This window comes from Oncorhynchus mykiss, chromosome 12, assembly GCF_057628025.1.
Source record: "Oncorhynchus mykiss isolate SJ-2025 chromosome 12, ASM5762802v1, whole genome shotgun sequence".
Lineage (NCBI taxonomy): Eukaryota > Metazoa > Chordata > Actinopteri > Salmoniformes > Salmonidae > Oncorhynchus > Oncorhynchus mykiss.
Window position 1 is genome coordinate 92,950,473 of NC_143033.1, and position 16,881 is coordinate 92,967,353.

The window sequence follows — 16,881 nt, forward strand, 5'->3', positions numbered from 1 at the left end:
AAAAAAAGCCCTGTCGTTGCACCAATCAATACAAGTATATATTTTTAAACCTGCATATATAGTTAATATTGCCTGCTAACATGAATTTCTTTTAACTAGGGAAATTGTCATTTCTCTTGCGTTCTGTGCAACAGAGTCAGGGTATATGCAGAAGTTTGGGCCGCCTGGCTCATTGCGAACTGTGTGAAGACCATTTCTTCCTAACAAAGACCGTGATTAATTTGCCAGAATTGTACATAATTATAACATTGAAGGTTGTGCAATGTAACAGCAATATTTAGACTTAGGGTTGCCACTCGTTCTATAAAATACAGAACAGTTCTGTATTTCACTGAAACAATATATATTTTGTTTTTCAAAATGATAGTTTCCGGATTTGACCATATTAATGACCTAAGGCTCGTATTTCTGTGTGGTATTATATTACAATTAAGTCTATGATTTGATAGAGCAGTCTGTCTGAGCGGTGGTAGGCAGCAGCAGGCTCGAATGCATTCATTCAAACAGCACTTTCCTGCATTTGCCAGCAGCTATTTGACTTAAAGCCCATCAACTCCAGAGATTAGGCTGGAAATACTAAAGTACCTATTAGAACATCCACTAGTCAATGAAAGGAAATACAAATGCTATAGAGAGAAATAGTCCTATAATAACTACAACCTAAAACTTCTTACCTGGGAATATTGAAGACTCATGTTAAAAGGAACCACCAGCTTTCATATGTTCTGAGCAAGGAACTTAAACGTGAGCTTTTTTACATGGCACATATTGCACTTTTACTTCTCCAACACTTTTTTGCATTATTTAAACCAAATTGAACATGTTTCATTATTTATTTGAGACTACATTTATTTTATTGATGTATTATATTAAGTGTTCATTCAGTATTGTTGTAATTGTCATTTATTATAAATATATATAAATAAAAATCGGCCGATTTAATCGGTATCAAACTTTTTTGGTCCTCCAATAATCGGTATCGGCATGAAAAATCATAATCGGTCGACCTCTAGCACCAACCCGCGTTTTTATGGTACTACCTCATACAAGCACCAACCCCTGTTTTTAATGGTGTAGCTTTACACAAAGCAAGATGATGATATCAGCCTCTACCCTGTGCCCTGCTCTATTCCTCTCCTCTTTCACCCTCCCTCCCTCGCTCCCTCTCTCCCTCTGCTCTGAACCGTGTCAGTAAGTGATCCCTTTCCACTCCGTTGGCTAAACAGGCTAACGTGTCATGCTGCTTCTCTTTATCACATGCAGCCTCCTGTGAGGCTGAGGAAAGCAGAGCTGAAGGGGGGAGCTGGCCAGCGTGTGTGTGTGTTCCTGCATACGCCACTGTACCTGTGTGTGTGTTGTCTGCCTCTTATTTCACTTTCTGGCTAACTAATCCACATGACCCACCAGGCAAAAGCCCCTAAGCTCAGCCGGTGGAGGGATGAACATAAAACATGTAGCATTATAATAGGCTAATAAGAACATTTCCCTGAACATTCTGTTCCAATGGAATGGGCTGGCTTTCAGTCAGAGCAAGACTGAAGTGCAGGCAGCCAACCCAGTAGCATGCTAACGCTAGCAGGCTAACTCCGAGAGAGGAGACCTATTGATTGTCTGTTGCTTTAAATATTGACGTAAAACACATACTTCAGTTAGGACTCCTTTCTTCATTATGTGTATTTGACAGGGACAATAGGCCTACACATCAACATTTCAATAAATGTGGCAGTTTTATCCAGCCAGCTCATTTTCATCTGTAGTCCCTTGTACTTGGTTTTTTTTTGTGAACTCTTTAAAAAAATCTGTTGCTAATATGTTCTTCCTCTTTCTTTCCAGGTCACTGAACAGAAAACCAAAGGTGTGTTGTTCTCATCTTTTCCAACATTCTGCAACCACTCCTACCTCCTATTACCTTAGACTGACTGACTGATTGAAAAGAGAGGGGGATGGAGGGAGAATGACAGTCGGAGCAACAGAGAAAGTGAGAGTATGCACAGTGTGCACTTAGCTGGCAGGGTTTTGAAGTGAATTGAACCCAGAGCACTGTAGATAGAACACATCCTCTCACTGCCCTCTGTGCCAAAGCTCTTAATGAGCGAGAGAGAAGGACTGGCGAGAGGGAGAGGACCTGTTATGTGGTGTGACTGGCCAGATGGGGCCGGGAGGGGCTTATGTTTTGAGAGAAAGTCTCTAGGAAAGCTCATTAGGGCATCCGTTAATGGTCCTGTAACGGCCTTCTAGCACTTAACAGGAGGTTGGGGAAGTGGGGGGTTTAAAGGTCAAGATGAGGAAGGGACATCTTAGTGTAATAACCCTACAGGGTATAGTAGGCTGCAGGGCTGCATTTACTGGAGCCTGTCTGTGCTGCTGAGCTGCAATAATGAGCAGTAATCTGGGTTAGTTAGCTTTGTTAGCCTGTTTCCATCCAGTTAGCTTTGTTAGCCTGTTTCCATCCAGTTAGCAGTAATCTGGGTTAGTTTTCTTGGTTAGCATGTTTCCACCAAGCCATGTATGGCTGAAAAGTCCCCTGAAAGCTGGCTGTGACACATTAGAATGTGGTGTTGACTGTTGAGGAGAGCAGGGTCAGTGTGAAAGTGCAGGATAGGGGTAACAACAGGCAGGGAGAGGCCACCAGTGTAATACTGCACTTTTCTACTGTGGTTGGAATGGGGAGGCTCAACCTGGGTCTGATGGAGGGAGGAGGAGAATATATGTGGGGGTGGATGGAGGAATAGAGAGAGTGGGGTGAAAAAGGCAGAAGGAAATTCACCTGGCTTGTCACAAACATATTCCTGAGAAGGAAATGACAAAAGTGAAAGAAAGGGTCTGAAGGAAAGAGACTGCAGGAACAAAGTACTGGAAAGAAACAGAGAGTATTGTGTGAAAGTGAGAGAGAACACACTCGTTTCCTGTCTACAGTTTACACATACAGTAAGCAGTGCGCATCGAGATCAACATAAAAGGCACATGTGTACCCACATGGCTAAGGCATACAGTACATTCATATAAATAAGTTCCCTCTGCCTTACCGACCTCCACTGGGACTGTGTATGTAGTATAGGCACTCATACAAACACAATTATATCAATGCATAGGTCAACAGACTTTTATGAATACATTAGTACAATCACATGTGCATCTGTATAAACCAGGGATATTCAACTCCTACCCTACGAGGTCTGTCGCCTGCTGGTTTCCTGTTCTACCTGATAATTAATTGCACACACCTGGTGTCCCGGGTCAAAATCAGTCCCTGATTAGAGGGAAACAATGAAAAAACACAGTGGAACTGGCTTTGAAGTCCAGAGGTTAGTTTAAAGGGGTCTAGATTGTCACATAGAAAAGTTGACAAGTACACACAGACACACGTGTCCTTATGTTTACAATTGGCTCATTCATCCCCCTCCTCTCCCCTGTAACTATTCCCCAGGTCGTTGCTGTAAATGAGAACGTGTTCTCAGTCAACGTACCTGGTAAAATAACAGATACAGTGGGGCAAAAAAGTATTTAGTCAGCCACCAATTGTGCACGTTCTCCCACTTAATAAGATGAGGCCTGCAATTTTCATCATAGGTACACTTCAACTATGACAGACAAAATGAGAAACAAAATCCAGAAAATCACATTGTAGGATTTTTAATGAATTTATTTGCAAATTGTGGTGGAAAATAAGTATTTGGTCACCTACAAACAAGCACGATTTCTGACTCGCACAGACCTATAACTTCTTCTTAAGGAGGCTCCTCTGTCCTCCACTCGTTACCTGTATTAATGGCACCTGTTTGAACTTGCTATCAGTATAAAAGACACCTGTCCACAACCTCAAACAGTCACACTCCAAACTCCACTATGGCCAAGACCAAAGAGCTGTCAAAGGACACCAGAAACAAAATTGTAGACCTGCACCAGGCTGGGAAGACTGAATCTGCAATAGGTAAGCAGCTTGGTTTGATTAAATCAACTGTGGGAGCAATTATTAGGAAATGGAAGACATACAAGACCACTGATAATCTCCCTCGATCTGGGGCTCCACGCAAGATCTCACCCCGTGGGGTCAAAATGATCAGAAGAACGGTGAGCAAAAATCCCAGAACCACACGGGGGGACCTAGTGAATGACCGGCAGAGAGCTGGGACCAAAGTAACAAAGCCTACCATCAGTAACACACTACGCCGCCAGGGACTCAAATCCTGCAGTGCCAGACGTGTCCCCCTGCTTAAGCCAGTACATGTCCAGGCCCGTCTGAAGTTTGCTAGAGAGCATTTGGATGATCCAGAAGAAGATTGGGAGAATGTCATTTGGTCAGATGAAACCAAAATAGACCTTTTTGGTAAAAACTCAACTTGTTGTGTTTGGAGGACAAAGAATGCTGAGTTGCATCCAAAGAACACCATACCTACTGTGAAGCATGGGGGTGGAAACATCATGCTTTGGGGCTGTTTTTCTGCAAAGGGACCAAGACGACTGATCCGTGGAAAGGAAAGAATGAATGGGGCCATGTATCGTGAGATTTTGAGTGAAAACCTCCTTCCATCAGCAAGGGCATTGAAGATGAAATGTGGCTGGGTCTTTCAGCATGACAATGATCCCAAACACACCGCCCGGGCAATGAAAGAGTGGCTTCGTAAGAAGCATTTCAAGGTCCTGGAGTGGCCTAGCCAGTCTCCAGATCTCAACCCCATAGAAAATCTTTGGAGGGAGTTGAAAGTCCGTGTTGCCCAGCAACAGCCCCAAAACATCACTGCTCTAGAGGAGATCTGCATGGAGGAATGGGCCAAAATACCAGCAACAGTGTGTGAAAACCTTGTGAAGACTTGACCTCTGTCATTTGACCCTTGTCATTGCCAACAAAGGGTATATAACAAAGTATTGAGAAACTTTTGTTTTTGACCAAATACTTATTTCCACCATAATTTGCAAATAAAATCCTACAATGTGATTTTCTGGAGAAAAAAAATCTAATTTTGTCTGTCATAGGTGAAGTGTACCTATGATGAAAATTACAGGACTCTCTCATCTTTTTAAGTGGGAGAACTTGCACAATTGGTGGCTGACTAAATACTTTTTTGCCCCACTGTAAATGTATGGTTTCCATCAGCCAGTCCCTAGCGTGAAAGCAGCACGTATTGCCTTTGGTGATTGTCTCCTACCTCTCTACAGTGTCTTCCTGGCTGTGGCCTAGTTACAGCTCATCAGCCTCTCTCCATGCAGTTCTGGTTCATAGCCATTTCTCTGTCTCTATAGAGAGAGAGGTATTCTACCACTACCATCCAGGGTTACAACACAACCATGCCTTAGTTTCTACCACCGCTACCATCTAGTGTTACAACACAACCATTCCTTCGTTTTTACCACCACTACCATCTAGTGTTACAACACAACCATGCCTTAGTTTCTACCACCACTACTATCTAGTGTTACAACTCAACCATGCCTTAGTTTCTACCACCACTACTATCTAGTGTTACAACTCAACCATGCCTTAGTTTCTACCACCACTACTATCTAGTGTTACAACACAACCATGCCTTAGTTTCTACCACCACTACCATCTAGTGTTACAACACAACCATGCCTTAGTTTCTACCACCACTACCATCTAGTGTTACAACACAACCATGCCTTGGTTTCTACCACCACTACCATCTAGTGTTACTACACAGCTGTGCCTGAATCTCTCCTGTCTATGGCAGGTAGCATGCCCCCACCCCATCAGACACCAGTCCTCCCTGTCTACTGGACCATCACCCATGTGGAGGCATTTTCTCCCTGGCGCTGCATGATGAGGGGATAGTGTAACATAGGGATACATACCCGGTAACTCTGTTAGCATGGATAGGTCTGTGGTAGACCTTGATGGATGGATGGATTAAGGAGGAGTCGGAGGGAACATACTCACAGCATCCATTCCAGGCGGAGCTGCAGCCACCACATTTACATAGCGCCATAAGATCACATTGTTATTCCAGATCTGCGGCGACACAACGCTGTCATTTCATAAGATTCATTTGCCGTTTCACATTGACTTAATTACACCCAGCGCTTTGTGTCGCAGCAGAGCCATAAATGGCAGTGTATTCCGGAGGGAATTTATTTATTCCACACGCTGCCGTCGCTGTCATGTTGTCTCTTCAGCGGCTAAACGCTATGAGAATGAATACAGTGAAGATGGATATTAGCCAATCACTGAACAGAGGCAAGGGGGGCATTCATTCAGTTGTTTATGCTATATTGTCTAGGAGTATGTTTAGGTTAGAGCTGATATATGTCTTGTTGAGATTGTATATAGCAGAGGAGGCTGGTGGGAGGAGCTGTAGGAGGATGGGCTCATTGTAATGGCTGGAATGGAATAATGGAACCACGTGTTTGATTCATTCCATTCCAACCATTACAATGAACCTGTCTTCCTATAGCTCCTCCCACCAGCCTCCTCTGGTATGTAGCTGTATCAGATCAAAGTTTATTGGTCGCGTACACAGATTAGCAGCTGCTTCTAAATGCTTATGTTACTGGCTCCAACAGTGAAGCAGAATGGCTCGCAAATCACATGTGATGTGAATTATACAAATGACTGAGATGGGACAGTGGCTGTATATGAGAGCTGTCATTAGGCATCACAGTGATAGATGCCCGTTTATTACTCACTCACTCACTCACTCACTCACTCACTCACTCGTAAGGATTCATATTTTCCTGAAAATATGCCAAGTTTCAATACCAGGAATAGTTCCAGTGCCCACTTTAAAGCGTTTAAAACCAAGATATGGTCACTATGCCAGGATTCTCCCCCAAAAAGAGGGGAGCTGTGCCACCTTGTCGGCTTGGCTGCGCCACTATGTAAAGATTTCAGCGCAAATGAAACTGATGATTATTAATGATAGTTACTCGATCTTTGATCGCCAATGACATTGTTGTGAATTGCGGAACAAGTTGTTCATAAATTCGGACCTTTATCATGTTCCTCAATTATTTGAGTGAATTTCAGCACATCTTGACACAAAGCACACCTGGAGAATAGTGTTGTCCTATCATAGACTTTGTAACGGCAGTCGAACAAGTAAAATGACCAACGTTGTTAAGCTTGCTAGATAACCTCCTTCAACGAATGACAGAATATCTCCTATATTTGCCTAAATGGAGTTGATGATTATACAGACAGCAGTTCAGCTCATCAGTAACTGGGAGATGAAGAGTGGAACTGGATATTTAATCTATTTATCTTAACGGGGACCAACTCTGTTTTAAAAATATCCGTATCTACGTTTGTTGATTCTCTACAGAAGCTCTCGTATGGGCAGCAGTACGAGACAGCGCGGAGGAGATTTGCTAGCAGTATTTTCACATGCATAGGCCAGAGACTAGATTTGATCATGTAACCTATGGATTACAGAATGTTCATGCTAGACAAGAGTTAGGATTTTAGGTTTCAGTGGGGTTGGGACTGGATAGGAAAATGGGCTGGGCTCTAGGACAGGAAAAGATATACTTTTCTCTCATGCCTCTGAATTGGTAACATAATTAATTTCTGTGACAGAGATGCCTATTTAGTGAATTGTGCATAGGCCTGTGAAATGTGTGACTGTTGAAATGAGAGGGCGAAGAGGCCCATGTTATTCTGTAGGCCTGCTGTAGCCTGCTGTAGATGTTTCCTGTAGGGTTTATTAACTGTGTGTGGGCAGCGTGTTCAGTCCTCCAGTGTTAATTATGTGTGTGCTGCACATGTTGTGTATTTTGTGGAATTGCATTATTGCGGCGTTGGGGGGGGAAATGTTGTAGGCTAATTTCCCGGGTCTTGTCATTTTGTTTTTGGGGAAACTGTGACCAGTCCCGGGATCCCAGTTATCCATGTTAATACCTACTCCTGGGTTGTCCAAGCCAAAGCCGACATTTCCAGCGACCACTCCATAACCCACACTACCTTCAGGAAGACATTCATCTATAGCTGTGTACGTTGAGGCGAGCAGGCCCAGTGTAAGGCCTGCGCTGGCTGCTGAGGGAGTTGTGGTGGGATGATGTATGGGGTGGACAGGCAGGGTTGAGTGGGCAGGTGAAGTAGCAATGGAGTGTAGGAAACTGGGCAGTCAGGTAGAAGAGTTGGACTTAATGGGTTACTGGAATAGGGGACGCAGTGGGCCAGTTGGATCTCTCATTAGGTCAGTTGTATAACATTGACACTTTGTCACAGACACTCCTACGTGTGTGTGACTGAGAGTTCCACCTCTGAACAGGTCTCTCTCTCTCTCCCAGCCACCAGCTGCAGCTACTCCCCAGCACATTCCACCAATGTTTTATGATGGGGAAATGGTGTGTGTGAAAGAAAAGTCTCCTGTCCTGCTAACCTGAACCAGCTCCAGTCCCTGTGCCTTCATCCTGTCTGTCTGGCCTCCATCTTGGGTGCACACAAACACTCAAAGCCTTAAAGCTGCAATATGTAACGTTTTGGGCGACCTGACCAAATCTACATAGAAATGTGTGTTATAGATCAGTCAGTCTCATTTAAATCAAGTCTAAGAAGCGGTATACTGTATCTGTCCTATGTGTGCTATTTCTATGGTTCCCGTTCTTAAGTGTCGTTTTTGCATATTTTACTTTGGGTTTTGTACACCAGCTGAAAATACAATATTTTGGGTTATGTAAAATATATTTCATAGCGGTTGAAATGGTACAATGATTCTCTACATTATACTTGCTTGTTTTGTCACAAACTGAAATTAGGCAAACCTATTAGAATTTTAGAAACCAGGAAATGGTGGGGTGATATCTGCATAGTGCATCTTTAAAATGTTTTAAATTGTTGAATAAAAGTATAGTGCCATTTCAATATACAGTAGTCAGACCAAGGTGTTTTGAGTCCTACCTGCCTTTTAGAACTCTATATGAGTTATCAGGAGCCCTCAGAGAGCTGTTCCTCCAAACTACAGTCCTCCTGCCTCTCTGACCTCTGATAGGGTTCAGGAGACCTGGGAGAGAGCTGTTCCTCTAAATTACAGCCTTCCTGCCTCTCAGACCTCTGAGGGATCAGGAGACCTGGGAGAGAGCTGTTCCTTGAAATTACAGCCCCATATTTAATCAGGATTAATTAAGCCCTATCATCTCCACCTCCCCTCTGAGGCCCTCTGCTCAGTATGGCAGCTCAGCTCAACACACTGAGGAGAGGAGGGGGAGACAGACGAGCCCCTTAGAGACCCTAAGGGAGAGACACACTCCACACACAAGCATGGACGGATACATGCGTGTAAATGCACACACACTCTCGTTCTTATATGATTGTTACATTAACCTCAGTCTCTCATCTGATCTTATTTTCAGATCAGTATCTTTATACAGTATTCTTCTGTGATTAATTGACTAGCTCATCTGGTTCTGATTAGGCCTGGTAGCTAGCTATATGACTGATGTTACCCGTAAGCAACAGATGTGTTTTTTTGCCAACATTGACTGTCATTCATTGGTCTGCATTGTGAAGCTATTCAATAATGTATTCAGCTCTATTGCACGCTGCCATCTTGGTAAGGCCATGACACATCCCATCATTTTCTTGGCTGCATTCTATTTTTACATCCATAGCTTCCCTGAACCCAATATGCCACAGTATTAAAGTCAACACTTGTATTGACTTGCTTTCCAAGACCCTGCTGTGAAATGGAGTTGAACACTTTCTCTCCTGAATGCAGCCCATTATAACAGAGAATACCTAGTAATTAATCTCTCCGATCTACCCATGTGTTTCCCCCCCAAACATTGGGCAATAGTAGCCTGTTTAGAGCAGTGTGAGCTGTTGTCGGGGCCTCGGGTATGAAAGCTCTCCATTCAGTTCCTCTCTCTGGACGATTTTAAAGACGTAAGCTATGGAAAAGCCTATAATTGTGTGTGTGGCCTGATTTGATGAGTGGAGAGCAGTCTGCATGGTGCGAACACACACAGACACTGAGACAGACAGATTAAGGGCACCTCAAACTTCAGACATTTGGCCTCCTTTTTTTACTTGTGTGGCTACGAGCCAAATAGCTTTGTACTTCTGTCATCTGATGAAAATGAATCTACTGTCTGCTGAATGTGTTTCACTAACGTCTTTTCTGTGAAGGAAAACTATAGTTGCACCCCGATCACTATTGAAGCAAAAAACACCGACTTTCAAAATAAAACGCAGGTGAAATGTTTTGAAACACAGAATGTTATTTATATTTTTTTGATTGTGTTTTGAAAATGCAGATTTTTTAACTCTAACGTGACCCCTGGTGTGTGTGTGTGTGAGATCGTCAGAAAATGAAGGGCTCTTTTAAAGTGTAAAATGGGATCCCCTTCCTTTGCGTGAGGCTGTAGGGTCTCAGGGCCGTAGTTTGATGTGCATCTTTGATGAACTGGGAATCCACACAACTCTCTCCAGCTGACGACTGTGTATCTTACCAAACAGGCTCATCGCACAGCTTAGAACTGTGTAATCTCTTTTTCTCGCTTTCCATCTCCTACTTTTTTCCCACCTCTTTCACTGTATTCATCACACCTCATGGACTCTGTTTTTAGAGGAAGAATAGGGGTGCAGAGGAAGAATAGGGGTGCAGAGGAAGAATAGGGGTGCAGAGGAAGAATAGTGCTCTAATTGTAAGTGGATTAGAGGGAGGGCTGGATTCAGAGAGAGACTCAGATAGACAGCCACGGGGGTGGTGGGACTGTGACACACACTAATCTCTGCACCATGTTGTGATTGGTGTAGCCAGAGAACAGACCGCTAGCCCCGCCTCTTTGCTCCCTCCATCCGTCCCCAGTACTTCTAGAAGTATCTACGTCAGAGAGACCGCCATCACTCTAATACTGTTCTATTTAAAGACAGGACGTAGAATACTCCCAGTTTTAACAGGAAAATCCCCTCTGAATCAGCAGCAGGGAGAATTAGCCAGCGTAATTTATATGCCTTCCATCTGCTTGGCCTAATGTAGCCATCTTTGGCTATAAACAAGGAGGAATGGATGAACGAGGAGGGAGGGAGGGGTAGGGAGTAGAGGAGAGGTAGAGAGAGAGAAGTCTGATGCGAGGCACACTCTAGCTCAATAGCTTTCCTGCCTGGTTCCTATGCTGCAGGCAGGCTGAGGTAGAGCTGGAGCTAGTCAGGGGGCTGGTGGCAACAGCTGTAGCCCACCATGATGCTCTGATGCGGGGGCAGAGGGAGAACCAGGGGGGAAATCAAATTTTAAAAATCAAATCAAATGTTATTAGTCACATGCGTCAAATACAACGGGTGTAAACCTTACAGTGAAATACTCTCTTACGAGCCCCGAAACAACAATGCAGTACAAATATGAATAAGAAATCAAGGTAACAAGTCATTAAAGAGCAGCAGTAAAATAACAATAGCGAGACTATATACAGGGGGGTACCGGTACAGAGTCAATGTGCAGGGGCACCAGTTAGTTGAGGTAATATGTACATGTAGGTAGAGTTATTAAAGTGACTATCCATAGATGATAACAACAGAGTAGCAGCGGTGTAAATGAGGGGGAGGGGCAACGCAAATAGTCTGTGAAGCCATTTGATTAGATGTTCAGGGGTCTTATGGCTTAGGGGGTAGAAGCTATTTAGTAGCCTCTTGGACCGAGACTTGGCACTCCGGTACCGCTTGCCGTGCGGTAGCAGAGAGAACAGTCTACAACTAAGGTTGCTGGAGTCTTTGACAATTTTTAGGGTCTTCCTCTGACACAGCCTGGATGTCAGGAAGCTTTGCCCCAGTGATGTACTGGGCCGTACGCACTACCATCTAGTGTCTTGCTGTAGGAGGCCTTAGCAGTTGCCATACCAGGCAGTGATGCAATCAGTCAGGATGCTCTCGATGGTGCAGCTGTAGAACCTTTTGAGGATCTGAGGACCCATGCCAAATCTTTTCAGTCTCCTGAGAGGGAATGGGTTTTGTCATGACTATCTTGGTGTTCTTGGACCATGTTAGTTTGTTGGTGATGTGGACACCAAGGAACTTGAAGCTCTCAACCTGCTCCACTCCAGCCCCGTCGATGAGAATGGGGGCGTGCTCGGTCCTCTTTTTCCTTTAGTCCACAATCATCTCCTTTTGTCTTGATCATGTTGAGGGAGAGATTGTTGTCCTGGCACCACACGGCCAGGTCTCTGACCTCCTCCCTATAGGCAGTCTCATCTTTGCTACCTGCCCTTACCACCTGGGGGCGGCCCGTCAGGAAGTCCAGGATCCAGTTGCAGAGGGATGTGTTTAGTCCCAGGGTCCTTAGCTTATTGATGCATTCTCAAATAGGTGTTCCTTTTGTCCATGGGGGTAAAGGGCCGTGTAGTGCAATAGAGATTGCATCTTCTGTGGATCCGTTAGGGCAGTATGCAAATTGGAGTTGGTCTAGGGTTTCTGGGATACTGGTGTTGATATGAGCCATGGCCAGCCTTGCTACAGACATGAGTGCTACGGGTTGGTAGTCCTTTAGGCAGGTTACCTTAGTTTCTGTGCCCACTATGGTGGTCTGCTTGAAACATGTTGGTATTACAGACTCGGACAGGGAGACATTGAAAATGTCAGTGAAGACACTTGCCAGTTGGTCAGTACATTCTCGCAGTAAACATCCTGGTAATCCGTTTGGCTAAGCGGCCTTGTGAATGTTGACCTGTTTAAAAGGTCTTACTCGCATCGACTGCGGAGAGCATGATCACACAGTCTTCCGGAACAGCTGGTGCTCTCATCCATATTTCAGTGTTATTTGCCTCGACGCAAGCATAGAAGTAATTTGGCTCATCTGGTAGGCTTGTGTAACTGGGCAGCTCTCGGCTGTGCTTCGCTTTGTGGTCTGTAATGGTTTGTCAGCCCTGCCACATCTGTCGATGTTTGGAGCCTGTGTAGTACGATTCGATCTCAGTCCTGTATTTACCCTAGCCTGTTTGATGGTTCGTCGGAGGGTATAGCAGGATTTCTTATAAGCCTCCTGGTTAGAGTCCCACTCCTTGAAAGCGGCAGCTCTAGCCTTTAGCTCAGGGAGGAGGTTGCCTGTAATCCATGGCTTCTGGTTGAGGTATGTACGTACGTACGTACGTACGGTCACTGTGGAGACGACGTCATCGATGCACTTATTGATGAAGCCTGTTATTGCCTATAGCCTGTTATAGAACATGCAACTCCTATAATGAAGCACCTAATAAAACTTAATTTTCTAAGATTTACCCAAATGCAATTAGCGGGAAACACCGTTCTCAACAGAGCACCTAATGTGAGCAGTTCCATATGTGACAGAGATGAACATCTCTTTTAGAAACGTAGAAAGAGGGGGAATCTAATAGCAGCTACTATGATGGGTTGCTAATATGACTAGGATAATGCATTTGGCTTCTGGACAACAAAAGAATGTTTATGAAAACCCATAAAATAATTGCCTCCCCGTTTCTATGGATGGATTTTCGCACGGCTACTTTGAAGCAAGGTAAGACTGATTCATTTGACGTAAAGTGAAACCGTTCAGGTTTCAACCTCACACTGCAAAGTGGTGGGTGATGTGCTGATAGTCAACGGTAGACAGGCCTATGCTGCTGAATTCACTCCAGCAGCCTACGCAGGCTTTTTGAGGAGATACTCTTGTGCTGTCTGACAGATGGTAGGCTATTCCGCTCCTCAAACTAGGCTGTGTATGCTGTGCTCGTGTGATAATTTAAAATGCATGACGACTAACAAATACACATGAACCAATTTTTAATTCCACAAAATTATGCAAAGTTACTCTAGACCGATAAGCAAGACCGGTCAAATGTGTTTTTGGGGGCTAACCGATTAACCGGTAACATCCCTAATGCAAACGTATTGAGAAAGATTATTAGAAAATACAATATCATTGAGTAAAGGTATTTAATGGTGCTTTGATAAGATATTTGAATTGAAGGTTTTTGGTGGATGTGAATCTAAATGTACTTTTTAATTTTACGTTTTTTTTTATTTGGGGTGGGTGGGGTCGCCAGAAAAATGGGGTTACCCCAGTCTCAGGGATGGCTAACTCTGGAAATTCCTCTACACAGTTAGGTAAATCTGCTATTAGTTTCTTTGTACCTTACTTGTGAAAAAATGTATAATGTTTGTTTTTCTATGACTGTTGTGTATCTCTGCTTTTCATGTTGTATTAATGTGTATATTTTTGTAATTACAGGCCTCTTTATAAGAGACCTTGGTCTCAGTATGACTCCCTGCTAAAATAAAGGTTAAAATACATGTTTTTGTATGACCCCGTTCTGTCCTCTTCCCCCTTACTGTGGGCCTCCCGGTTACATAACTGTGTGTGTGAGCTGTTCACCGTTCACTGCACAAACATCGGGCTGTGGTCAATGGAGCAGCACCGTTCCCATACAGCGTCGTACGCAGAACCCACACATGATTTTCTGTGGGTTACTTAATCAATAAGGCCTGGGGGGGTGTGTGGTATATGGGCAATATACCATGGCCAAGGGCTGTTCTTGGGCACAACGCAATACCACAACCCCCCGAGGTGCCTTATTGCTATTATAAACTGATTACCAATGTAATTAGAGCAGTAAAAAAAAAGATTCATACCCGTGGTATATGGTCTGATATAGCACAGCTGTCAGCCAGTCAGCATTCAGGGCTCAAACCACCCAGTTTATAATGAGCTTTTTACTTTGTGAGAATATTTAGCCACAGGATTGTTTCCTGTCTCACACATTGATTCTCTCGTACTGTAAAACACATCACAATCTCACGCTGGTTTGTTTGGCTTCTGGTCTGTGTTGCTGGATCCTGCTGATGTTTTTACTAGTGTTGCCATGCCAGATCTTTCTCTCTTGCTCCCTCTGGCTGTGTGATTTTAACAGGCATGTCTTTGTTTAGACTGCATCCCACTACTGTCAATGTGTGTCTGTGAGCATTCCTCTATTCCCAAGTTATTTAAATCACAATTTTGGTGAATAATTTTTTGGGGAAGCATAACAAAACAGTGGAACATGAAACAATGAATCAATAATCTGTTTGTAAGGAATGTGTCAGAGCGCGGTATAGTCAGCTTCTTTTGCTGGGTTTTTAACCCTCTGTCTTTTACCCTCACCATGTTTTCTACTCAATACACTTACACATACATTAACATATTGGTAATTGAGCAGATGTTCTTATCCAGAGCGACTTACAAGCATCTCTTTTACTTGGTATAATAGGTTAGCGCTCTGCCCCATGCTTGTGTCCATTTCAGGAGGACCTTTCTAGTGCCCGAAAATAAAACGCTAATTTACTAGCATGGTAAAAATGATCATCCATTTAATGAATTAAATGGAAGAGCGGCAGTAGGCTCTTTGCTGACTATCACATTTATTATGTAAGCACCAGTACAGAGATTATGACCAGAATACATCTCGTTTCAATAATGCACCTGATGCCCGTCGTTCCAAATCTGATCCTCTTGCTACTTGGCCTCTCCTCATACGGATTGAGCCCTGACCTTTTTGAGCACTTCCCATCTGTTGCTAATACTTAAGGTGCTAGCCTACAAAACTGCTAATATTGAGCCCGGAAATGAATGAGTACAGTACTTAGCATGCTAGGCTGCTAAGAAGCTAAAACAGTTAAGGCAATACATGAAAATAGTACTTAGCTAGCATGCTTAATGGTGCTTGCTAGCTATTGCTGAGGAAATTAATGAGTTGAGTAATTAGCTAGCATACCATGCTAAACAGTGCTAGCTGGCTTATGTTAATGCTAGACTGAGGAAGTGGGTGAGTGGAGTTTGTCATAGGGGCTGGAAGCGGAGACATAATAGACGGTCAGGGTGGAATGTAAATGTGAGAACGAGAAGTCACGGCTAGGTCAGTAGGATGCTAAGCATATGGATGTGTCAATGTGTGTGTTGAATAAATCAAAATCAGCTTCTGCCTGGTGCCTTAACTTCCTGCCTTCTCTCTCTTCCCTCCACAGTGCCAGACTCAGCCAAGCCCGGCCCCACCCCTCCTCCCCCCGCCAACCCCAGTGCCACCCCGTCTGTGCCCCCCACCAGCAGCAGTGGCAGTAATGGCAAGCGCGCCCCCTCCAGTGCCCAGCAGCAGTCCCAGCCCTCGCCCGCCCAACAGCGTTACCCGCCAAGAGAGATCCCTCCGCGCTTCCGCCAGCAGGAGCACAAGCAGCTGCTGAAGAGGGGTCAGCCGCTGCCCCCTGGGACCCTTCCAACTGTACCAGGACGCCCCGAACCTGACTCGAGTCAGAAATCCTCTGGTGCATCGCACACAGGTTAGCACTTTACTTTGAGCTTTTTCCTTTGTGACCTTTTGACCTCTGGGAATGTTCCACAACCCTGAACATGACCACAGTTGACTGTCCAACTTGTTTTCTCTATGATTATGTGTTGTACATTTTATTTCGTGGAGCTTTTCCGGGATTCATATCTTATATTGATGATAGTTCAAGTGTTTTCCCCGTATTTTGTTTAGTTTGCCACTTTGCATTCTCCTTTTAGATATGTATAGTGTAAGCCATTGTTGTTTCCTTGCCTGTTTCCTTGGGTCTGCTGTGTATCACACTGTGCTCCAGACTGCTGTCTAGTTCACCTGCAGGGCTGTGTGCACCGCTGTGTGGGAGGATCTGTTGTGTTCGTTGTTTGTTTTGAATGTGCTCCTCTACCTGGCCTGGGATTCTAAATATAGAGAGTAAATTACAGCAGGGGGCCACTGTGGAGGGGTGGAGAGTAAACACAGCTGGCGTGTGTGAGAGAGATTTGATCTGATTTAAACAACCGGAAGACCAGTCTAAAGATTTCAACTCAGTCATACTTAGTTAATATATGTACATTTTGTGTGTGCAGGTTTTTTTTCTGCATAGACAGTATTGGGCGGGCCACCTAATAGTGTTGCATGGTATACCGACCATTCTGTACTTTTTCAATACAAGAACATGAAAAATGG

General features: G+C 44.1%; 1 protein-coding gene across 12 annotated transcripts in view; it reads left to right on the plus strand.

Moving 5' to 3' along the window:
* Positions 1-16,881, plus strand: part of LOC110486907 (trinucleotide repeat-containing gene 6C protein) — a 77,932-nt gene that overhangs the window by 17,817 nt on the left and 43,234 nt on the right. For all 12 annotated transcript variants that reach the window (XM_090194111.1, XM_090194113.1, XM_090194115.1 and 9 more), the window contains exons 3-4: positions 1,834-1,855; positions 15,902-16,210. In XM_090194111.1, the coding sequence (XP_090050237.1) occupies positions 1,834-1,855; positions 15,902-16,210 (331 nt within the window). The remainder of the gene's footprint in view (positions 1-1,833; positions 1,856-15,901; positions 16,211-16,881) is intronic.